The sequence below is a fragment of the Pygocentrus nattereri genome, chromosome 25 (genome assembly GCF_015220715.1).
Source record: "Pygocentrus nattereri isolate fPygNat1 chromosome 25, fPygNat1.pri, whole genome shotgun sequence".
In the NCBI taxonomy this organism is placed as follows: Eukaryota; Metazoa; Chordata; class Actinopteri; order Characiformes; family Serrasalmidae; genus Pygocentrus; species Pygocentrus nattereri.
In genome coordinates, this window is record NC_051235.1 from 1,837,501 (window position 1) to 1,862,500 (window position 25,000).

Genomic DNA, 25,000 nt, shown 5'->3' on the forward strand with positions numbered 1-25,000 from the left:
AGCTTAGCAAGAAGACTAAGCCACCAGCTAATGCTGCCTTCTGTGATTGGCTGGTAATGTCCTGCCTTCTGTGATTGGCTGGTAATGTCCTGCCTTCTGTGATGGGCTGGTAATGTCCTGCCTTCTGTGATTGGCTGGTAATGTCCTGCCTTCTGTGATTGGCTGGTAATGTCCTGCCTTCTGTGATTGGCTGGTAATGTCCTGCCTTCTGTGATTGGCTGATGGTGCCCTGCCTTCTGTGAGTGGCTGGTAATGTCCTGCCTTCTGTGAGTGGCTGATAATGTCCTGCCTTCTGTGAGTGGCTGGTAATGTCCTGCCTTCTGTGAGTGGCTGGTAATGTCCTGCCTTCTGTGATTGGCTGGTAATGTCCTGCCTTCTGTGAGTGGCTGGTAATGTCCTGCCTTCTGTGATTGGCTGGTAATGTCCTGCCTTCTTTGATTGGCTGGTAATGTCCTGCCTTCTGTGATGGGCTGCTAGTGTCCTGCCATGACTGGCCTCCTGTTTTATTGCTATGAAAATGAAATGTTATGTTACCAGTATGTAAAAAGTCATTTGCATGTATTTTAATATGTATTTATTGTATATATAATCGATTATTTTTATATGGGCAATGCAAACTGGTGGGCTTTTAGGGCTACTATCTAATTACAGCCCAGTAGGTGGGGTTTGTCTGAATACGGGTGGGCAATAAAACCAGCTGAGGCACTGTTCCCAGAGCAGCTGTGCGTGTGATTGTGAGGCCTCATTGACACCAGCTGGAGTGTGTGTGTGTGTGTGTGTGTGTGTGTGTGTGTGCTATAGGGTCCTCACACAGCTAATGGACCGTGCCCCCCCTTCACTCCAGATGTTTTCAGAAAGCATTAGCGTGCCTCTCAGGAAGACCCCCGGGGGGGGGCTCTAATTATGATGTTGTGATGTCTGGTGCCGTCACCGTGGAAGCCGACACGGCGGGTCAGACTGATTAGTGGGGATAAACCAACACCTCTGACCTCTCCCCCTCTCACAGGGTCACGGCTCCACCGTCACTCTCACAGGGTCATCAGATCAGAACACTGACCGCCAGACGTTTGCGGACACCTTGTTTTCGTCGTAACCTGTGATTTTCACTTTCACGTTTCGATGATGCACTTGATTCGAAAGCGGACGCTGTTTCCACACGAATACAATCAGTTCAAATGCCTTCGTGCTCCATCTTCGGCAGTAGTTGAGCTGATGTTTATTAATGTATGTTTATTAATATGAAAATCATTTGAATCAGTTACTTCACACTTATTCAGTCCAGAGCTACGAAGCTAGGATCCCTCACGAGTAGGACTGGCCTGAATCCTTTAATTACCTGTAACTAGATGTGAAAGATTCATTGTTTTTAAATTGAAATCACAATTTTAAAAGTGCAATTTCCGAATTGCAAGAGCTGAAATTTGAATTCTAGCCTGGATTATCAAAGACGTCATCTTAACAAGTTTTAAGTGGGGAAATTTGATCTAATAACATGGAGCTCATGATCTGCCTACAGGTGAGTTAGGCCCGTCAGAAAACACCAAAAACCTGAAAAAAGTGGACATTCTGGCTTTCATGGCCAATAAAATAGGCCTGGACCTTAAAGTAAAATCACAGTTCCAATATAAAAAAAATGAATAAAACACACGAACTCCTAATTTTTAAGCCCTATTCTGTACGGGTTCGCTACACTGGTGGTTGTTTCTGTACTTGGTATTCGGATGCTTTGTGCTGTTTTAAGCCACTAGAAGCAGAATAAACTACAGCACATCATCAAGACAAGACTTCAAACAGACAGCTACTCTTCAAACGTGGAAAACGTTCAAATGAACATACTTTAAAGGCTTCCGTTGGTTTTGAATGTGGCATAAATTCATGCCAGGCCTCCAAAGGAGCTCCGTCCACACGGCCACTAAGGCTAACAGAGGAAAGATGTCTCAGCGGTCACACACGTGGGAGAACTGAGGCCCTGGATGGTCGAAAAGTGCTCTGATTCGTGGCTTTAAAGCTGTGAAAGAGAGAAGACCCTCCTCCTCACAGCGTTAGCACAGCGCAGGAGCTGCTCTGAAGCCACTAAGCCACCAAGATCGTTTATTTGAACCAGTACAGAATGTGGAATTTGACTGGATCTTTATGGGGACCTGGCTTCATTCATGCATGCGAGTTAAAAAAAATGGCCTCAGCAGGTTTTATATTCATTTTGATGTGGACTGAAACATTGACTAACATGGACAACTAAAGGATAAGAAAACCCCTTAAAATATTATTGTTTCTGAGGATAGGATGAATATGAATTAGTATTCGAAGCCTGTAAAATACTGTTTGAACTAGCCTTCGTAGTACCCCACCGAGTAGCGTGGTGCTGACTGCAGGCCTAGACCATCACTCACTCAGCTCAAACTGTGTGGAGGTGTTCAGGGTCTCTAATAGACCCAACTGTGTGGCTTCTGACACTGTGTGACTCACATGAATGCCTCGGAGTCTGAATTGTGTTTTTACCTCGTCTGTGGTTGAAGACCAAACTGCTATTTGGTGATATATAAGCTTCCATTAGCCTCACGACACCAGCGTTACAGCCACAGAAGTAAACTTCAGACACCAAACCTGTCTTGGCTGATCGACTCCATGACCACATTTGAAGGGAAAGGTTGGAGCTTTCTCCGCTGAACTGTCGCTTTAAGAGAGCAAGCCGTCTGAAGAAAGTGGCCCTTCTGGCTTTGTGTTTGTGCCGTCCGGGTCTCAGCTGTGGCCGATGTTACCAAAGAGACGGAAGTCTTTATTAAAGGGTTTTACAGCTGTGTGAGTGAGTCACACACACATTCTTACAGCCCTCCATCAACAGGGGAGTGGGGGTGGGGAGGGGAGGGGGGCAGGATGTGAGAATGAGAATAAGTGTTTTTGTGGCCTTGCATTGTCCTCAGGGTTTGGGTGAGGAATCCTTCAATCTGAGGGGCATTAAGGGGCTCTCTGAAGGCCCACACTTTATTAATCAGGCCTCCACTTTATTAATCAGGCCCTCTTCAATACTTCAGTCTCTTCTCTATCAGATGACTTGGGGGGATATATTAACCTTTTCGGACCTGCATTGCAGTGACAGTTTGGCCAAAAACTAATTTTACTACATTTCTAGTCCATAAACAACTCCAATAAACACTCCTCTAAACTACAGCAGGAGATATTAGTCCATGAATAAACCCCAATAAGTGGTCCTATACACTCAAATTGGAGATATTAGTCCACATATGACCTCAATAAATGTTCCTTCATCCTAGAATATTAGATAGATGCTCCTATATACTACAATAGGAGATATTAGTCCATAATCAACCTTAACAAACACTCCTATACACTAGAATAGGAGATACTAGTCCATGACCACCCCCCATAAGTGCTCCTATACACTCAAATAGGAGATATTAGTCCAAAAACAACCTCATTAAACACTCCTATACACTAAAATAAGAAATATTAGTCCATATATGACCTCAATACATGTTCCTTCATCCTAGAATATTAGATATTAGTCCATAAACACCCTCAATAAACACTCCTATACACTAGAATAGGAGATATTAGTCCATAAACACCCTCAATAAACACTCCTATACACTAGAATAGGAGATACTAGTCCATGACCACCCCCCATAAGTGCTCCTATACACTCAAATAGGAGATATTAGTCCAAAAACAACCTCAATAAACACTCCTATACACTAAAATAAGAAATATTAGTCCATATATGACCTCAATACATGTTCCTTCATCCTAGAATATTAGATATTAGTCCATAAACACCCTCAATAAACACTCCTATACACTAGAATAGGAGATATTAGTCCATAAACACCCTCAATAAACACTCCTATACACTAGAATAGGAGATATTAGTCCATAAACACCCTCAATAAACACTCCTATACACTAGAATATGAGATATTAGTCCATAAACACCCTCAATAAACACTCCTATACACTAGAATAGGAGATATTAGTCCATAAACACCCCCAATAAACACTCCTATACACTAGAATAGGAGATATTAGTCCATAAACGACCTCAATAAACACTCCTATACACTAGAATAGGAGATATTAGTCAAAAACACCCTCAATAAACACTCCTATACACTAGAATAGGAGATATTAGTCCATAAACACCCTCAATAAACACTCCTATACACTAGAATAGGAGATATTAGTCCATAAACGACCTCAATAAACACTCCTATACACTAGAATAGGAGATATTAGTCCATAAACAACCTCAATAAACACTCCTATACACTAGAATAGGAGATATTAGTCCATAAACGACCTCAATAAACACTCCTATACACTAGAATAGGAGATATTAGTCCATAAACGGCCTCAATAAACACTCCTATACACTAGAATAGGAGATATTAGTCCATAAACGACCTCAATAAACGCTCCTATACACTAGAATAGGAGATATTAGTCCATAAACGACCTCACTAAACACTCCCGTACACTAGAATAGGAGATATTAGTCCATAAACACCCTCAATAAACACTCCTATATACTAGAATAGGAGATATTAGTCCATAAACACCCTCAATAAACACTCCTATACACTAGAATAGGAGATATTAGTCCATAGACGACCTCACTAAACACTCCTATACACTAGAATAGGAGATATTAGTCTATAAACAACCTCAATAAACACTCCTATACACTAGAATAGGAGTTATTAGTCCATAAACACCCTCAATAAACACTCCTATACACTAGAATAGGAGATATTAGTCCATAAACACCCTCAATAAACACTCCTATACACTAGAATAGGAGATATTAGTCCATAAACACCCTCAATAAACACTCCCATACACTAGGAGATATTAGTCCATAAACACCCTCAATAAACACTCCTACACACTAGAATAGGAGATATTAGTCCATAAACACCCTCATAAACACTCCTATACACTAGAATAGGAGATATTAGTCCATAAACACCCTCAATAAACACGTCTATACACTAGAATAGGAGATATTAGTCCATAAACATATTACTAGAGACTTAAAACCGTGTCTAGTCTCCAGCAAAGACAATAAATGAAAACAATAGAGAAACAGAGCTGTGGGAAACAGTCTGTTTTGTCAGTAACTGTATGTGGTAATTTGATAGTGAAGGAAATGGCCAATGTTGCTGAATTAGAGCTGGTTTGTTAGCCTGATATGTTTAGTTTTACATGAAAAAACTGCATCTTTCTCACTCCGAGCATTCAGAGGCAGCCATGCGCTGTAAATGCGACGGGGGATTTCATCCAGTCAATCGGATTAAACTTTGAATAATTTATCATTAGGAGTGTATCGGCTGTTGCAGAAGCTGAGGTGTGGATAATTCCTCTCTAAATAACTTTATTTCCACAGTGCATTTGTACTTAAAGGTCTCGCAAACCAGCTTTGCACATTATTAGACAGTAAACAATGAAAAACAAAGGAAAGCAAAGAAAGGAGGACAATGAAAGGTAAGAAAAATGTGTTGAGGCTGTCAAAACAGAGCAATCAGTGGCAAATATAACCAAAATATTCTTAACTTCAATGAATGTTAAAGCAAAGCGATTGAGAATCGTTTCTATTGTTTTTTTCATTCATGAAACAGTGTAAAGAGTAGCTAGAGTTTTCAAATTCTGTGAAGAAAATGCAATATACACTCATACAAAATAAGAAATGTAAGATTTCAGATGAAATAAATGCTCATAATAAGAAACAGATAAACTGAATAAACTAAATAGGTCAGATATGAGTTCATGATGTTCTGCAGGCGTCCTCGAGTTAAACATCACACTGTTCCAGAGGTTTTAGTGCCACTTCAAATATAATTTAAGACCAGATTAGCAAGGATGAAAAAAATGTAACTCTGGTAATTTTAGTTTAATTTAGTTTTAGTTCAATATTTCTGTTACGTAGGAAACGTTAGTTTAACCCAGGTAACGTTTAACAGTAAATAATGTACATTTAACACAGATAACATTAGTTAATGTTAGTTTAATGCAGGCAGATAACATTACCACAGGTAATTTTAATTAGTTTACTAGTAGCTAATGTTAGTTTATTGTAGGTAAATTTTGTTTAACAGTAGGTAATATTAGTTTATTAGTAGTTATTGTTAGTTTAACAGTAGGTAATATTAGTTTACTAGTAGTTATTGTTAGTTTAACAGTAGGTAATATTAGTTTACTAGTAGTTATTGTTAGTCTAACAGTTGGTAATGTTAGTTTACTAGTAGTTATTGTTAGTTTAACAGTTGGTAATGTTAGTTTACTAGTAGTTATTGTTAGTTTAACAGTTGGTAATGTTAGTTTAATAGTAGCTAATGTTAGTTTAATGTAGGTAATTTTAGTTTAATAGTAGCTTATGTTAGTTTAACAGTAGGTAATATTAGTTTACTAGTAGTTATTGTTAGTTTAACAGTTGGTAATATTAGTTTACTAGTAGTTATTGTTAGTTTAACAGTTGGTAATGTTAGTTTAATAGTAGCTAATGTTAGTTTAACAGTAGTTAATGTTAGTTTAACAGTAGCTAATGTTAGTTTAACAATAGTTAATGTTGGTTTAACAGTAGATAATATTAGTTTACTAGTAATTATTGTTAGTTTAAAAGTAGTTAATGTTAGTTTAACAGTAGCGAATGCTACTTTAATGTGGGTAATGTTAGTTTAATGTAGATAATGTGAGTTTAATGGTGGTTATTGTTAGTTTAACACTGGCAATGCTATTTTGACACAGGTAGGACTAGTTTAATACAGGTAATGTTAATTTGACAGTGGATAATGTTAAACATTGGAAATATTAGTTGTTTAAGTAATGTTAGTTTAACAGTAGTAGTAATTTTTAGTTTATTGTAGGTAATGTGAGTTTTACAGTAGTTACAGTTAGTTTAATATTACCTGCATTAAAGCATTAATTGCTGCTCACTTCTAATCTGTAATATTACCTGTTGTTAAATGAAATAAAATAAATAAATGAAATAAATGCCATGTAACACTCACCCCTGTGCTGCAAGTCCCGTCTCATTTGGTGTGTGTGATATGATGTTTTATTTGATCTATTTATTGTTTGAAAATTAGATAATACTTGTCTGCACCCTAAAATATGTTATGCTTATTTTAGCTTATTATGGTCTTTATTTCAGGCAGCCCAGTGCAGCTGTTTGCTATGTAAAAGCTAAAGGACCCCGCTGTGTCTTTATTTTAGAGTTATAAATAGAGTTATGACCTCCTGCCTGACAGGTTTAAAGGGATGGAAATCAACAGTGGTGTTACAGTCAGATAAAATCAGACAGGAGCGGTGAGAATAAAGGCCTGAGCTGAGATCAGACGGAGAGGCAATAAAGACGTGGACCTGGGGGGCTCTCCGTGAGACAAGAGGAGAACAGCTATCTCTCCATCTTGGTGGTGATGCATTTTTAAAGACGGTGGGGGATTAAAGGAGCGTGATGGAGGGAGAGAGATTAGTGCTGTTTCTCCCTCCCTCTCTTTAATCACTCCTTCATTGGGCCCAGAGGCGGCCTGTCCAAACACATTTTACAACGGCTCACTGCCCTCCTGTCTCTGATCCTTGCCAAGCGTTCCGCAGCAGAGAGAACATGCAGAACCACGACCGTACAGCTGACAGTACCCGAGTAACTGAGTAACTGAGTATCTGAGTATCTGAGTAACTGAGTATCTGAGTAACTGAGTATCTGAGTATCTGAGTATCTGAGTAACTGAATATCTGAGTATCTGAGTAACTGAGTATCTGAGTATCTGAGTAACTGAGTATCTGAGTAACTGAGTATCTGAGTATCTGAGTAACTGAATATCTGAGTATCTGAGTAACTGAGTAACTGAGTATCTGAGTAACTGAGTATCTGAGTAACTGAGTAACTGAGTATCTGAGTAACTGAGTAACTGAGTATCTGAGTAACTGAATATCTGAGTATCTGAGTATCTGAGTATCTGAGTATCTGAGTAACTGAGTAACTGAGTAACTGAGTAAATGTAATTAGTTTCTGTACTTTAGTATTTTTGGTGTATCTGTACTGAAGTTTCTCCGTTCTGGACTTTCTCCTTTCACTCCACTACATTTCAGAGTCTAATATCCGACTTCTTCCTCCTACATTTTGAGAAATCTGTCGTTCCTTTTGGTTTCTGTGTGTATAAAAACGTAACATGTCAAAACGAAAGAAGCGCAAAGCCAGAGCACCAATCAGGGCCCAGCAGTCTGAAAAGCGTGGAGGTGCTGAAAGTGAGTCTCCTGAGAAGCTGGAATAAAGGGAAAGGGTGGACTTGTGCTCAGTGTGTGTTTTTGAGTGGAGGTTAAGTAAATGAAGGGTGCTGGACCAAAGATCTGCACGCTCATCATCATCTCAGCTGCTCCGCTGTCCGTCTGCTGCTGTAGTCCAGAGTCTGACGGGGTGAGAGAGCGAGAGCTTCAGCGCTGAACCCACAGTGTGCTGGACTGCTCCTGTGTGGATCCCCCAGCCCTTCAGTAAACACATTAAACGGTCAATTGGAGCGGTTTACACAGCAGCGCTCACCACCGCTGCCCAGGCCTTTGTTCTGAGGCTGTTTGCGCGGCCTTTGACCTCTGCGTGCTTCTGGCTGATTACAGGGGGGACTGGACGCGCAGCATGTAGAGACACGCAGACACGGAGCACTGCCTGACCGCGATCGAGGCTCACGGCCGGCGGCCCAGAGTCCTGCTGCACTTCATTATGATTGTTTCTGACTCGTGGCTGAGCAGGAACAGTGGAACCTGCTGGACCTTTTCTCCTCCAGAAAGAAGAGCAATGAGTGCTGATGCCTTTAGTGAGACGTGATTCCACCCATAAAGATCTGCTCCGTCTTTACCAGCGTTACCAGCTGATTTTGGATTTAGATCAAATTCAGGCTTGACGGTTACAGTTTACATCGTTTAAAAAACGATGGGTTTTACTAAAGACAATAGTGCTGATTGGAACCATGAGTTCCTCGTAGAAGCACTGAGTGTGTTTCAGTGTTAGTGTGTGTGTGTGTGTGTATCAGTGTTAGTGTGTGTGTGTGTGTGTGTATCAGTGTTAGTGTGTGTGTATCAGTATGTGTGTGTGTGTGTATCAGTGTTAGTGTTAGTGTGTGTGTGTGTGTGTGTGTGTATCAGTGTTAGTGTGTGTGTATCAGTGTTAGTGTGTGTGTATCAGTATGTGTGTGTGTGTGTGTATCAGTGTTAGTGTGTGTGTGTGTGTGTGTGTATCAGTGTTAGTGTGTGTGTATCAGTGTTAGTGTGTGTGTATCAGTATGTGTGTGTGTGTGTATCAGTGTTAGTGTGTGTGTGTATCAGTGTTAGTGTGTGTGTGTGTATCAATGTTAGTGTGAGTGTGTGTGTGTGTATCAGGGTTTAGTGTGTGTGTGTGTGTGTGTATCAGTGTTAGTGTGTGTGTGTGTGTGTATCAGTGTGTGTGTGTGTATCAGTGTTAGTGTGTTTGTGTGTATCAGTGTTAGTGTGTGTGAATTGTAGTGTTAGTGTGTGTGTATCAGTGTGTGTCTGTGTGTGTTAGTGTGTGTGTATCAGTGTTAGTGTGTGTGTATTGTAGTGTTAGTGTGTGTGTATCAGTGTGTGTGTGTGTTAGTGTGTGTGTATCAGTGTTAGTGTGTGTGTATTGTAGTGTTAGTGTGTGTGTATCAGTGTGTGTGTGTGTGTTAGTGTGTGTGTATCAGTGTTAGTGTGTGTGTATTGTAGTGTTAGTGTGTGTGTATCAGTGTGTGTGTGTGTGTGTTAGTGTGTGTGTATCAGTGTTAGTGTGTGTGTATTGTAGTGTTAGTGTGTGTGTATCAGTGTGTGTGTGTGTTAGTGTGTGTATCAGTGTTAGTGTGTGTGTATTGTAGTGTTAGTGTGTGTGTATCAGTGTGTGTCTGTGTTAGTGTGTGTGTATCAGTGTTAGTGTGTGTGTATTGTAGTGTTAGTGTGTGTGTATCTGTGTGTGTGTGTTAGTGTGTGTGTATCAGTGTTAGTGTGTGTGTATTGTAGTGTTAGTGTGTGTGTATCAGTGTGTGTGTGTGTGTTAGTGTGTGTGTATCAGTGTTAGTGTGTGTGTATTGTAGTGTTAGTGTGTGTGTATCAGTGTGTGTGTGTGTTAGTGTGTGTGTTTCAGTGTTAGTGTGTGTGTATTGTAGTTTTAGTGTGTGTGTATCAGTGTGTGTGTGTGTTAGTGTGTGTGTATCAGTGTTAGTGTGTGTGTATTGTAGTGTTAGTGTGTGTGTATCAGTGTGTGTGTGTGTGTGTTAGTGTGTGTGTATCTGTGTGTGTGTGTGTGTTAGTGTGTGTGTATCAGTGTTAGTGTGTGTGTATTGTAGTGTTAGTGTGTGTGTATCAGTGTGTGTGTGTGTGTGTTAGTGTGTGTGTATCAGTGTGTGTGTGTGTGTTAGTGTGTGTGTATCAGTGTTAGTGTGTGTGTATTGTAGTGTTAGTGTGTGTGTATCAGTGTGTGTGTGTGTGTGTGTGTTAGTGTGTGTGTATCAGTGTTAGTGTGTGTGTATTGTAGTGTTAGTGTGTGTGTATCAGTGTGTGTGTGTGTGTATCAGTGTTAGTGTGTGTGTGTATTGTAGTGTTAGTGTGTGTGTATCAGTGTGTGTGTGTGTGTGTGTGTTAGTGTGTGTGTATCAGTGTTAGTGTGTGTGTATTGTAGTGTTAGTGTGTGTGTATCAGTGTGTGTGTGTGTGTTAGTGTGTGTGTATCAGTGTTAGTGTGTGTGTATTGTAGTGTTAGTGTGTGTGTATCAGTGTGTGTGTGTGTGTGTTAGTGTGTGTGTATCAGTGTGTGTGTGTGTGTTTGTGTGTTAGTGTGTGTGTATCAGTGTTAGTATGTGTGTATTGTAGTGTTAGTGTGTGTGTATCAGTGTGTGTGTGTGTGTGTGTTAGTGTGTGTGTATCAGTGTTAGTGTGTGTGTATTGTAGTGTTAGTGTGTGTGTATCAGTGTGTGTGTGTGTATCAGTGTGTGTGTGTGTATCTGTGTGTGTGTGTGTGTTAGTGTGTGTGTATCAGTGTTAGTGTGTGTGTATTGTAGTGTTAGTGTGTGTGTGTATCTGTGTGTGTGTGTTAGTGTGTGTGTATCAGTGTTAGTGTGTGTGTATTGTAGTGTTAGTGTGTGTGTATCAGTGTGTGTGTGTGTGTTAGTGTGTGTGTATCAGTGTTAGTGTGTGTGTATTGTAGTGTTAGTGTGTGTGTATCAGTGTGTGTGTGTGTGTGTGTGTGTGTGTTAGTGTGTGTGTATCAGTGTTAGTGTGTGTGTATTGTAGTGTTAGTGTGTGTGTATCAGTGTGTGTGTGTGTGTGTATCAGTGTTAGTGTGTGTGTATTGTAGTGTTAGTGTGTGTGTATCAGTGTGTGTGTGTGTGTGTGTTAGTGTGTGTGTATCAGTGTTAGTGTGTGTGTATTGTAGTGTTAGTGTGTGTGTATCAGTGTGTGTGTGTGTATCAGTGTTAGTGTGTGTGTATTGTAGTGTTAGTGTGTGTGTATCAGTGTGTGTGTGTGTTAGTGTGTGTGTATCAGTGTTAGTGTGTGTGTATTGTAGTGTTAGTGTGTGTGTATCAGTGTGTGTGTGTGTGTGTTAGTGTGTGTGTATCAGTGTTAGTGTGTGTGTATTGTAGTGTTAGTGTGTGTGTATCAGTGTGTGTGTGTGTGTATCAGTGTTAGTGTGTGTGTATTGTAGTGTTAGTGTGTGTGTATCAGTGTGTGTGTGTGTGTTAGTGTGTGTGTATCAGTGTTAGTGTGTGTGTATTGTAGTGTTAGTGTGTGTGTATCTGTGTGTGTGTGTTAGTGTGTGTGTATCAGTGTTAGTGTGTGTGTATTGTAGTGTTAGTGTGTGTGTATCAGTGTGTGTGTGTGTGTGTGTTAGTGTGTGTGTATCAGTGTTAGTGTGTGTGTATTGTAGTGTTAGTGTGTGTGTATCAGTGTGTGTGTGTGTGTATCAGTGTGTGTGTGTGTGTGTGTATTGTAGTGTTAGCTGTGAGTGGAGCCGCTGACCCAGTTGGGCCGTCAGAGTGAGGAGGAGCACTCTGAGCTCACAGAGGTGACAAACAGAGAAAACTGCTGCACTGAATTCCGAAAGGTTCCAACTCCGAAAGTCACCGGACTATTTCGGTCGCTCGGATCCGCCCCGGGCCTGCGCAGCGCCGGACTCACTCCGCCGACTCGGCCGACCTTGGGTGTGATATTTTTACCCTGCCGGACGTCCCTCTGCTCTGGAGGTCACGTTAACCCCCTTTTTTACACCCCTCCTGACTGACGTTTCTGAGTCGCTCCCGTGGCCTTTTCACTCTTTTTCCCTCCTTCATTCCTCCCCTGCGAGCGAGCTCCTCCCCTGCGCTGACCCGCGTCTTTGCCGGAAGGTTCTTTTAAAACTTCCCATGAATATTAAAGTGCGTAACGTGCGGAACGGTCCCCCGAGAGATCCGGGGTCGCACGCCCAAAACGGCTCAGATCCTTCCTTTTATATTATGAATATAAATACATTAACGGCCCATATTCTACATTTCTCTTCTGTCTTATTTTCTCCCCAAGCTCCACTTTTACGGTGTCAGTTTGGCCACTAAAAACAGCCATAACTCATTTCTACACTGCAGTTTCAGAACTTTCTTTATTGCTTGGAATTAAACAGGCTGTTTTAAATTGGACTGACAAAGACAACGTACTGTTCTTCCTTTTATATACATAGATAGATAGATAGATAGATAGATAGATAGATAGATAGATAGATAGATAGATAGATAGATAGACCACCTGTGATACCATTACAACAGTCTAGTAACATCTTAACAAACCACCTGGGAATACCATAGCAAAAGCCAAACCACACCATAGCAACCACCTGGGATAATATAACAATGGACTAGCAACACCGTAGCAACCACTTGGAATAGTATAACAATGGCCTAGCAACACGATAGCAAGGACCTGGGATACTATAGCAACAGCCTAGCAACACCTTAGCAACAACCTGGAATAATATAGCAAAAGCCTAGCAACACCTTAACAACCACTTAGGACACCATAGCAATAGCCTAGCAACACCTTAGCAACCACTTAGGACACCATAGCAATAGCCTAGGAACAAATTAGCAACCACCTGGGATACCATAGCCAAGGCCTAGCAACACCTTAGTAACCACCTGAGATAATTTGTCCACGAACTGTACTCTTCTGGTGCTACTATACCTTTAAGACAAAAGTCAAAGTGTTAGATCAGTCTTCTCCAGCACTGGTCCTGGAGAGCTACCTTCCTGCAGAGCTTAGCTCCCATCTGTGTCCAATAAGTTGCCCCGCCCCCTTAATTAACTCATTTGTTTCAGCCAATCAGGGACTTAGTAAGAGGCTGATTAGCAGGAGCAGGAGTGGCAGATTGTGGTTGGAACTAGAGTCATCAGCACCAATGTTGTAGACCATTGTCTCTGGCCTTGTTTACACTGTCTGCATAAATCCAGTTTATCATATCCAGATTGTATCCAGATTGATTGTTGACAGTGTGAACAGCAAGAAAACTCTTGAAATCCACTTTGTTGCGAATCGGATTGAAACCACATTTGGAGGTGGTTTCAGTTTAGACTTAAGGGTATCATGATGTGGTCTTTTTTGCTTGTTTGTGTTTAACCGCTCTGTTTGGTTCCACAGCTCCAGAGTGTTATCCCGGAGGGTACCGGACGTTACGGAACCCGTACCGTAGCGTGGACTTTGACTCCACAGAGCTTCAGAACACGGCAATCCAGGATCTGATCTGCGACCACTCGCTGGAGCCGGGATGGTACCGCTTCAGCATCAACAACAAACCTGCAGAGATGCCCACCAGCTGTGTGGAGGTGAGGGGGAACCACCTGCTGACCTGAGAACGAAGAACCAGTCTCTTTCTTCCTGTTTTTCGCCAACACAGGAACTCTCCGTACTTAACGCTGTAATTCCAAGCTGTTTATTATTACAGCAGGCTGGACGGGAATGTGCACGGGTTCTACAGGAATCACTAATCCAACATCAGTAATCAATAATCTTTTCTAGCTGGCTTTAGCTAGAACTGAAAACAATACAAGGATATTTCTCTGTTCTCAGTGTTCTCAAATAACGCTGGAACATCGTTCCCTGAGAAGAGAGAACTTTGTGTTGAAGTCACCACGTTCTACCACTGTGCCGGTTAGGTCTACTGTTAGCATTAGGGCTACTGTTAGCATTAGCGCTACTGTTAGCATTAGCGCTACTGTTAGCATTAGCTCTAATGTTAGGTCTAGTGACCTTAGATTTAGCATTAGCTTTAGCGCTAGTGTTAGCATTAGAGCTACTTTTAGCATTAGCGCTGATTGCTCTACTGTTAGCATTACAGCTGCTGTTAGCATTAGCTCTGATATATTTATTGTTATCTATTACTGACTGAATATTAATATTGGCCCTAATTGATCATTATTAATTGGTGAATTGTCTCTGAATGCTGTCTGTGTGTCTGTAGATGAACCGGTGTGGTACTCAGGCTCCGGTGTGGCTCTCTCTGAAGGACGTGTCTCTGCCCCGGCCCGGTGAGGCAAGGCAGCTCTCAGCCTGCGCCACCTGGCAGTTCTTCCACGGCAGCGCTAAAGACTGCTGCCTGTTCCGCATCCCCATCACCGTCCGCAACTGCGGCCACTTCCTCGTCTACTATCTGCAGCCCACGCAGGGGTGCATGGGGTACTGCGCCAAAGGTGACGTCATGTACTTCACTCGGCCCACGCGGCGCCATTAATAACCAGAAAATAATCAGACTGTGCTGAGGAGCGTGTGGTGGAGCCAGCAGCGCTGTGGACGTCTGGTCATTACGGTGAAATGTGAACTTTGTCCCGGTAACACAAAAACCACTGTATACAATCAGAATCCTCAGCGCTAGTGTGTGTTATAACGCTAACAAAACTCTAGTATTTGCTTTGGCTCAAGTGTTAGCTTTAGCTCTAGTCTTGGCTCTAGTCTTGGCTCTAGTCTTGGCTCTAGTGTTGGTCTTGGCTCTAGTCTTGGCTGTAGTCTTGGCTCTAGTCTTGGCTCAAGTGTTAGCTTTAGCTCTAGTCTTGGCTCTAGTGTTGGTCTTGGCTCTGGCTCTAGTCTTGGCTCTGGCTCTAGTCTTGGCTCTAGTCTTGGCTCTAGTGTTGGTCTTGGCTCTAGTCTTGGCTCTAGTCTTGGCTCTAGTGTTGGCTCCAGTGTTGGTGTTGGCTCTGGTGTTGGCTCTGGTGTTGGTGTTGGCTCTAGTGTTGGTGTTGGCTCTAGTGTTGGTGTTAGTATGAGCTCTTATTAGCTCTAGTCTTGGCTCCAGTGTTGGTGTTGGCTCTGGTGTTGGCGTTGGCTGTGGTATTGGCTCTGATGTTGGTTCTAGTGTTGGTGTTGGCTCTGGTGTTGGCTCTGGTGTTGGTGTTAGTATGAGCTCTTATTAGCTCTAGTCTTAGTGTTTGGTCTGAAGAGAAAAGCATCTCCCAGTGAAAGCCGCGTTTTACAGTAGAAATAAACGGAGCTCGTTATGCTGGTAGTGAACTACGCTGCCTGACTCAGCCGCCTCAGAACCAGAGAAACGGACCTTAAACAGAAGTCAGGACAGGATTTAGGAGGTTTAGACCGGTTAGGATGTTTGTGTGGTGCTGTTTTCTGATCTGGAGTTAATGAGGAGATCATGAAGGGAGGAGCTGATATTCTGGAATAGATACTGAACTAAATTCAGTCGTCATGGAGACTAAACAGAGTGAACGTAGCGTGAAGAGCTTCATCTCTTCGTTCAGAACTGAAACTTTGTTCTTCCACGTTTAACTTGACGGCTGTAGCTCACTTTGAGCTGCTTTTGGAGATTGAGATTCTGATCCTTTGAGCGTTTGTGAAAATGTTCCCTTTGCTGGAACTAATCCGTTGCCATGCCAACAACAGAGGCGACTGTCATTGATCAGTGAGTTTTAGCGCCAATCCGAGCACAAAGGTCTCCTCAGGAGGCGGGGCTTAAAGACACAGGAGCTCTAACAGAGCGTTTCAGACAGCGGGTGAAAAGAGATGAACAGTCTGAGGGAAGTAAGTCTGTTCTAGTATATAATAATAATAATAATAATAATAATAATAGCAGTAATAGTAGTAATAATCATAGGTCACCTTTAAAGGAGCCATATCTTCCGATGAGTGGAGGATATTAGAGCGTAAGCAATGCGGATCAGAGGAACTCGGAGCTCACTCTGTGGCTGGTTGTGTTTTAACAGTGGCGTCGGAGTTCACCCCTAAAGCCTGTCTACCCGGCGAAGTGGAGGTTGGTGGAGTCTGTAAAGGTAAAAACAACAGATTGGCAGTTAATTCCCAGTTAATTCCCAGTTAATGTGCTCTTTCATTTGTGTAAAACACATGGTTTAATATTTTATTCCCCTCACATGCACTGGTTGAAAGCTCCCTGTAGTCCTGAGGCCTTGAAGGTACAAAAACACTGCGTTAAATGTATTAATACCACATTTTGGATCATTTAAAGGGCGGAGTCGCTTTAAACATTCGGCTTTTAAACACAGTTACAGTGGCTCCCTTAGTGTGGGTGGACAGTAAGAATCCAATTTCTCTACCATTTTTCTTGTGTGCAGCCATCGTCCCCCCGCTGTCCTCCAGGCCGGTGGTGACCGCCGAGCTGGTGGGCAGCAGCGTTCACCTGCGGTGTTCGTACGGCGGAGTTCAGAGCAGCTGGCCGGTGGGATACGAGGTGATCTGGGGGCGCGTTTCCTCCAACAAAATGAAGGTGGAGGTGAGGAGGGACAGGACCACCCAGCTCTACTCCCGCGTGGAGATGGACGGACTTCACTTCAGACTCGGAGAAACGGTACGGAAGCGAGACGCAGCCGTTATCGTCATATTTATACTAATCAAACGGTGAAAGTCTCCGATTGCACAGTGATTCGTTCTGCTTCGTTACGATTCTTTAGGAAGTGATTCAGTGTGCCAGTTCAGTTCAGATTTCAACACGATCCGATTCATTTGGTCGAATTATTTTTAATACAGGGAATACGCAAATGTAACATGAGAATTTTTTGGAATATCTTGTTCATGAATTGAACATTCCTGCTGCCCCTTGAATTGGACAGTTGTCTAGAACAGTTTGGGCCTAAGACATATTGTAAAAGAAGCAAACGCAGCCCCTGAATACAGGCGGTCATTTTCCTGAAACATTTTCCTGAATATGCAAATGCGCCATCACAATATACTTGAAAAAATTCTTAAGGTACAAACAATCTAAATGTGCCCTTAAAGGTACAACAGTGATTTTAAGGTCCAACTATGCACCTTAAACTTATTTTCCCAGAGGAAGGATGCATATAAAACAGAACAATAAAAGACAAACTCTGGAGATGAGACAGAGTGTGTGGAATTAATGCAACAAATATGGTGCAATTTTTGGTCTAAAGGTAATAAAGACAAATCCTTAAGGGTTCCAGACCAAGGACAGTTTAATAACTTTTTTCCTGAGGGTGTAGGAATCATCAGAAGACCATAATAAATTCTCTGACTCTTCAAATCTTCTCTAACGCTCGACAACCTGGCTGAGGATATGAAATGGAAGCTAACTGTTGCCCATGGAACAGTTGAAGGCTATAAAATACGTCAAAAGGCTTCCGGCACGGAATACCCAATGTCAGAAATGTCATTTCGCAAGTCAAAGTGAGGAAACTTGGATAGATCTGCTCAAATGTTGGACAGAAAGGCAAAGTAAAACCTCCACATGACAGCAGGAAGGTTTAGTGGTGCAGCGTTCTGCTGTGCAGGGAACCTTGCTCTGCGACCTCATCACAGCAGTCAACATCTCAAGTACACAAGCCAACCGCTTCGTAAGCCTGAGGCATTTAAGTAAAAATGACACTCTTAGCTCCAGTCACTCAAAGTGTGAGCAGCATTTGATGAAAGGAACACCGTGCTGACTGTGGACCTATTATGCATTGGGGTTGTGTGGCAGTAAGTGAAACAGGGAACACTGCACAGGAAGACAGAAGAATGGGTTCTACTAGGTGTACTAAGGCTTCTTTAACAGATCCAAAACATTCCTCATGGACTACGTAAAGAATCTGAAGTTTAAGCTTTTGGAAAGGTCCTCACAGTCCTCTAACGTTATCACAGAAAATGTGTGTATCTTAAATACATTGTGCATGGAAGATCGACCAGGAATGTCACAGGACTAGTAGCATTATGTAAGGAAAAGTGGGTGAACATTCCAGACTGCAAGCTGGATATAAATTGAGATTTCTGCTGAAAGAGGTTGCTGTTGTCTTGGTAGGTGTCTGTGTCACTTGTTGTTTTGTCTGTGGAAAATTGTGTAAAGTGGCTTGCAGCAGATTTTGTGTTGACTTCTTTTAACTCTCCTGCTCTAAAGTGTTCTGGGCTTTGCTTTTTCTGCTGGTGGTACTGAGTGGACGGTCGGTCAGATGGACGATGTTATGTTTGTGTGAAGTATGTGTTATTGAGTGGTGGGGGCCCCAGTCGGATGGAGAAGTAGTCCAGACCTGTTGTGGGTTGTGAGGTTACCTCAGACATGTTCTGCAGCTGGACTCAATCAATCACAGATGTGATGTCTACACACTGAGCTCTGAACTGCGCTGTGCGTTCATCTAAACATACAGCCATGCAGTGCAGTCTGGACGAACCTGGGCTCTGACGCGGTTTCTGTGCTTCAGCACATTAAACATCAGTTCAACTAGGCCTCGCTCAATTTTGCATTCTATAATTAAAATTTCTGATGGTTTCGGTTTATATCATGATATATACAGTTATATACAAACGTTTGAGCGTTGAGCATGTTGAGCATGATACACATTTGTTATGTGTGTGTTTATACATATATGCACGCATATATAATATATATATAGTTTTATTTTACTTTTTCGCATAATTTGAAAATCATAGTTACCTTTGGCATTGCATAAAAATGACTTTGTATGCTCGTATGCAAAGTTTGAACAACCCCTGGTCAAATTACACGTTTTGCTCAGGCCCCATGAAACATAAGGCCCTAGGAACATAGAGCCCTCGGAATGTAGGGCACTGGGAACATAAGACCTTAGAACATTGGGATCTGGGAACAAATTGCCCTTGGAACATATAGATCCCTGAATATAGGACCCTGTGAATATAGGCCACTGGCTCTGGGAATATGGGACCTTAGGACTGTTGTAGCCTGGGAACATGGGGCCCTCAGAATGTAGAGATCTCTGAATATAGGATCCTTAGATTATAGGACCCTGTGGACATGGTGCCCTGGGACCATATGACCCTAGGAACATAGGGCCCTGGGAACATAACACATTGGGAACTCAGATCCCTGGGATGATAGGACCCTGTGACCATAGGAATACAAGACACTGGAAATATAAGGTACCTGGAATATTGGATCATGGGGACATTAGACACTGGCAATATAGGGCCTGGGACCATAGGACCCTAGAAACATTGGGATCTGGGAACATGCCCTTGGAAAGTATAGATGCCTGAATATAGTACCCTCCAAACATAGACCATTGGGAACATGGGACTATGGGAATATGGGACCTTGGGACTGTTGTAGTCTGGGAACATAGGGCCCTTAGAAAGTAGAGATCTCTGAATATAGAATCCTTAGATTATAGGACCCTGCGGACATGGTGCCCTGGGAACATAGGGCCCCTGGAATGTAGAGCTCTCTGAATATAGGAGCCCTGGAATATAGGACCCTGTGAACATCGGACACTGGGACAACAAGACCTTGGAAATATAGAACCCTGGGAGCATATGACCCTAGGAACATAGGGCCCTGGGAACATAAGACATTGGGAACTCAGATCCCTGGGAAGATAGGACCCTGGGACCATAGGAACATAAGACACTGGGAACATAAGGTACCTGATATATTGAATCAAGGGGACATTGGACACTGGCAATATAGGGCCTTCAGGAAATAAAGCCCTGGGAATGTAGGACCCTGGGAACATAAATATGGACCCTCATAAATCATTCATATGAACTACAGCAGGTTTGTTATTAGCTCACATACTCCACGACTAATGCTGTCTCACTGTCCAATTACATATGGACTGCACTGTGCAGCCTCTTGATAATTAACCAAAAAATTCCCTCCTTAATCTTCTTATCCCACAACTTTCTCTGCAGCCGCCGTCGTTGGCGCCGGTCACTGCATGCGCTTTCAAATCCTGCTAGCTGCGCTAATCAATAAGCACGCATCCCTGTGAAATGAATGTCTTGATGAAGAATAAAGCATCCCAGCCGCTCACTGCTGTCGGTGTTCTTCAGCTCAGGATGGACTAAATCATGAGTGCTGTCTGATGTGGTTTGATTGACAGTTCTCCTGCAGCGTCTCCACGTACCTGCTGAACTCCTCCAGCGTCCAGTCATCGTCCAGAGAGAGCGCGGGATTTTTCGCCGGGATTAAGGTGAATCTCTTTTATTTCACACTCATTCCTGTCTTTCAAGCTTTCGAAACTTCCCCCCATAACTCAGTGTTTAAGATGTAAACAGAGAGATTCAGAGGGTTTAGTGTGAAACGCTTCAGACGTCTTTACAGTGGTGGTGATGGGAACCAGACGTCGCCATGACTACAACACAGATACAGACACTTTATTTACCATCCAGAACCACCAGAGAACCTACACGAGTCTTCTGAGCTTATATGGAATGCTGATGATGGAAAACAGTGGAAAATCTGGAATAATGAGTTTTCTTTGGGGACTATTTTGCCGCACAGCGCCCTGCATGTCTCCCTCCACCATGAATGGAGTTGAAGTTCTCTAAACTCTCATAAAACAGCGTCTCAGTCATCAGGCAGTGAATTCAGAACCAGTTCATGTAGGAACTTTCTGTGAGGAGCTTTTAGAGGGACGTCTGGTTCCCATCACCACCACTGTGAGGAGCTTTTAGAGGGACGTCTGGTTCCTATCACCACCACTGTGAGGAGCTTTTAGAGGGACGTCTGGTTCCTATCACCACCACTGTGAGCGGTTCTGGAACTGAGCATTTCACACCAAACCGCTCTGTTTACATTATTATTCAAAAAACCTTTGTGATGTGCTTGTTTAAACTGTAATGAAATGGTCTTGCCTTCTATTGCTGTGCACTCAAGCATATTAATGAACTAACAAAGCGCTGCTACAAAATATGAAACCATATAAACGACATTAATTATAGACAGTGAGAAAATTAGCTGAAGGGGAGGGGTCTCACTGCTGTGCGAAACTCTTAGGCTACTTATCTGGGCAGTGCTTTGGCCAGTAAGAGCACAAATGGACATACGCTTGTCAGAGGTCAGAATGTGTTGTTGGTCAGAAAGTTGAATACGTAAATTCGAAGATCACAGGTTCAGTTCCTGACTTCTCCCTGCAGTCCAGCCATCATTTATCAGCATCACCTAATTGAAATGAATAAAGGATCTTTAGATAAATCAGGTTGTTGATTGGTAACTGGTGTGCTGGACTTCTAGAGATGAGACTTAGAGATGGTTTGGCGAACTCGCTCAACTTTAGCTGCTTAAAACGGACACGAGACCAAGTTGCACTTGAGTTGAGTAACGTGCCCTGCAACTCACGTGAAATTCAGCAGCTGAACTGAATTGAATTGCATGCGTCTGAACTTTGTGAAACAAGTTTCATGAAACAACCAATAAAAATGGCAATGACTTCACGTGATGTTGTCAATGTGGTGATGACATCATTTCACCATGACCAGTGGACAACAAACTGAAACAGAAGATTTTTGGGTGCTTGAAAAGAGACACCCCCTCTCACACTCGACGGACTAAAGACTAATTTTATTTTGGAATAGAAAAATAACATATATCAAAATTATATTTAAAAACAAAAACCCTGCAGATATGTAAATTTCACCTCTTAGAAATCTCTACAGAGGGAACAATCCGGTACATCCCAAAAAGTCTAGCAGAGTCGCTGAATGTGCTGCATGCAACTTTGACGGGTTTTTGATTTGCTTTGTGTGATTGTTCAGTTGCATGGAATGATGTTGCAGGCAACCTGCAACTAGTTGTGTGAAAGCTTCACCAGTCTGTGACTCTTAAGCTGTACAGTTGCATTCTCTTTGCTTGCAGTTTGTTCCAGATGTTCTACAGATCCGTGAGGACGGTAAAGAACACATGCTAAGTGTGCACAGCACTGTACCAATCTTCTGTTACGGGTCAGAACCAAACCGCCCCTGCAGGCTGACCTTACAGCTTGGCATCCACGATCCAGGTCAGATTACAATCTGAACGCAAGAGCACCAAATATGAATCTGCTAAGATATGAAGTTGACTTCTTTACTCTTAGCAGTGCAGCTGCAAGGCTATTGTAGCTAAGATGTGATGGAAACTTATGCTAGGAAGAATTAGCATCATGTAAACTGCCTAAACCATTACAGACCCTCAAAGCGCATGGAGACGTCCAGGGTCTCGAACCGTTTTGATGATGTGGTTTCTGACACTCTATGACTCGCTGTTATCTATAAACAAGGACTAAAGGACATTAGCATAGAGCCGGGCGATATGGCCAGAAATGTTATCGCTATAAACAAAATTCATATCGATTCGTATCACGATAAATATCAAATCGTTATTGCTTTCAGGTTTGAAGGCTGGTTTTTGCTCCTGGGAGGTTCATCGCTGTTTTAAACCGTCCTTTAAGGTCACAACATGTCAAACACTCACCGAACAGTGGAACGTCTCACAGATCTGTCCTGGGACGGTGGGAGAGTGTCTGATGAGCTGTTGTTCAGCTGTCTGGAGACGAGGCTCAGCTGTCCCGCTACAAACGCTGAACAAGTGGCCGAAACGGCGCTGAACTGTTTAGATTCTCAACAATGTCAACTTGGTACAAGCAGCAGACATCAGCCGGCTCGGGAGGTCAGTGTTGGATCACACCGCCTTCCTGCCATCAGTCCAACCGCTGGCCTGGAAAGACGGCGCTCTCCCGCTCTCTAAATCCTCACAGCTTCCTCAGTTCACTGCCGTTTAAATCAGGGCTGTAACAGGAACCACTTCCTTCTTCACCTTCATTGCTCGGTGATGCACTAATACTGAAATATGGCTGAGCGCTGTAACGGCTGTAGTTGAGAGGAGCAGACGTGATGTAACGCTGCTAAACCTGGTTAGGACGTATGGAAAGAGGAGAGGTCACTGTAGGTCAGCACAGCTACGCCACGTATCTCGCCTCACACTCGGTCACAGGACAGCAGATCGCCAGGCGCTCCGCTCAAATGGGGAATGTATAACTCCGTGAGGGAGGGCGCCCTCTCCTGGCGACAGCAGAGTAGTGTCACTTTCCTTGCAGTCGAAAACGGCACCAGGGCTGCCGCTGAACATGGAAATGTGAGAACGGCATTCCTTTATCGAGGAAAAGTTATATCATGATAAATATCGTTATCATTTTAGCACCCAGCCCTACATTCGCATAAAGATAACAACATTAGTTGCAGCCGCCTGGAAGCCGGAGACCCTGGTCCCTTGCTTTAAGTTACAGTAGCCTTATAGCTCTAGTGCTAAAACAAACTTCGGACCCCAAACATCTTGTTTTTGCGATTTCTGGCGGTTTTCCAGCCGTGAAACCGGAATTCCGTCCAGATCTTTGTCTAATTAAGCTTCTCTGATCTTTTCTCTGGTACTTTTCCAGACAGTTTAGTAGCTGCAGCTCCAAACGTGGCTCTGTCGTCCTGCCAGCTGGAGCTGGTTTCTCAGCAATGTCTCGATGGTGCTTGTGCACATGGTTCCGTTACAGTCACCGCGGTTACAGATTTCTCTCGGGACGGGAACCGGCCGAGCCTCCTGACCGCCCGGCCCGCTGGAGTCGGCCCGCGGCTCTGGAGAGGATACACACCCACAGCCATGCAGGTCAGTCATGTAGGAGTGTTACATTGACTACTAGCAAAGCATCGCTGTACTGTCTTAAAAAAGAGTGCCGAGGGTTCTTTAGTGAAGGGAATGGCTCCACTTTGGAACCATGAGTTCTATGCAGAGCCATTTCAGGATTGACGGAGTCCTATCTAGCACCAAAAAGGCTCCTTCTATTGTTACCAGCTTGACAGAATAGCAATAAAAGAACCCCTTTTGGTGGTATGTACAACCTTTTTCAAAAATGTTCTATATAGAACCATAGAACCATGTACTCTGCATTCTCCATCAATCTGATTTGACCATCCAAAGAACCATTTAAGCATTAAGTGGGTCTTAATAGAAATTTGAAAATGGTTACAGCACCAAAAAGGGTTCTTGACGTCCTAGCAGGAACAGAGCGCTTTTTGGCACCATTTTCAATAAGGTTCTCCATCAATCCATTCCATCATGCACAGAACCATTTAAGCATGGAATGGTTCTATATGGAAGTCATGGTTCTAAATGGAACCATTCCTTTTTCTAAAGACCCCTCAGAATTTTTAAGAGAATACATTAGCCTCATATTCGTATAGTTGCTGCCTTGGAATCAGCCTTCATCCCTCATTTTTCCTGTGGTCCACTTTTTCACGTGAATGCTGAGTTTCTGTGGTCAAGGCCGGAATACCCAGCGACGGAGAGGAAGTTAAAGAATGTGTGTTGTCCCATTAAAGACTCCTTAGCATTGAATCATGATAAACTGCCAGTTGAACATCTCTGGTTGCCACTAACAGACTCTCTTTAACTCTTTCTGGCGGTTTTCCGATCTGAAACAGTAGCCGCAGCCGTGAAACCGGAATTCCGTCCAGATCTTTGTCTAATTAAGCTTCTCTGATCTTTTCTCTGGTACTTTTCCAGACAGTTTAGCAGCTGCAGCTCCAAACGTGGCTCTGTCGTCCTGCCAGCTGGAGCCGGTTCCTCAGTGCACACGGTTCCGTTACAGCCACCGCGGCTGACTCCAGCACTTATAGCACCTATAACAACAGAATATCGCTGCAGTCGGAGGAAAACCTCGTATCTCCATTTTTCATGTGTTCCAGGTTTTGACACCGTTTAAAAGCGCCTGTTGTCTTTTACATTGTGTGTGAATTTCATGATGAATGGGCTCAAA

At 42.9% G+C, this 25,000-nt stretch overlaps 1 protein-coding gene across 1 annotated transcript in view; it reads left to right on the top strand.

Annotated features, from left to right (window-relative positions):
• The window catches only part of si:ch211-246m6.5 (von Willebrand factor D and EGF domain-containing protein), a 120,542-nt gene that overhangs the window by 1,880 nt on the left and 93,662 nt on the right, over window positions 1-25,000 (top strand). The window contains exons 2-8 of the mRNA XM_037534329.1: window positions 13,656-13,840; window positions 14,476-14,704; window positions 16,223-16,288; window positions 16,589-16,821; window positions 20,324-20,413; window positions 22,078-22,219; window positions 23,633-23,850. Coding sequence (XP_037390226.1) covers window positions 13,656-13,840; window positions 14,476-14,704; window positions 16,223-16,288; window positions 16,589-16,821; window positions 20,324-20,413; window positions 22,078-22,219; window positions 23,633-23,850 — 1,163 coding nt within the window. The remainder of the gene's footprint in view (window positions 1-13,655; window positions 13,841-14,475; window positions 14,705-16,222; window positions 16,289-16,588; window positions 16,822-20,323; window positions 20,414-22,077; window positions 22,220-23,632; window positions 23,851-25,000) is intronic.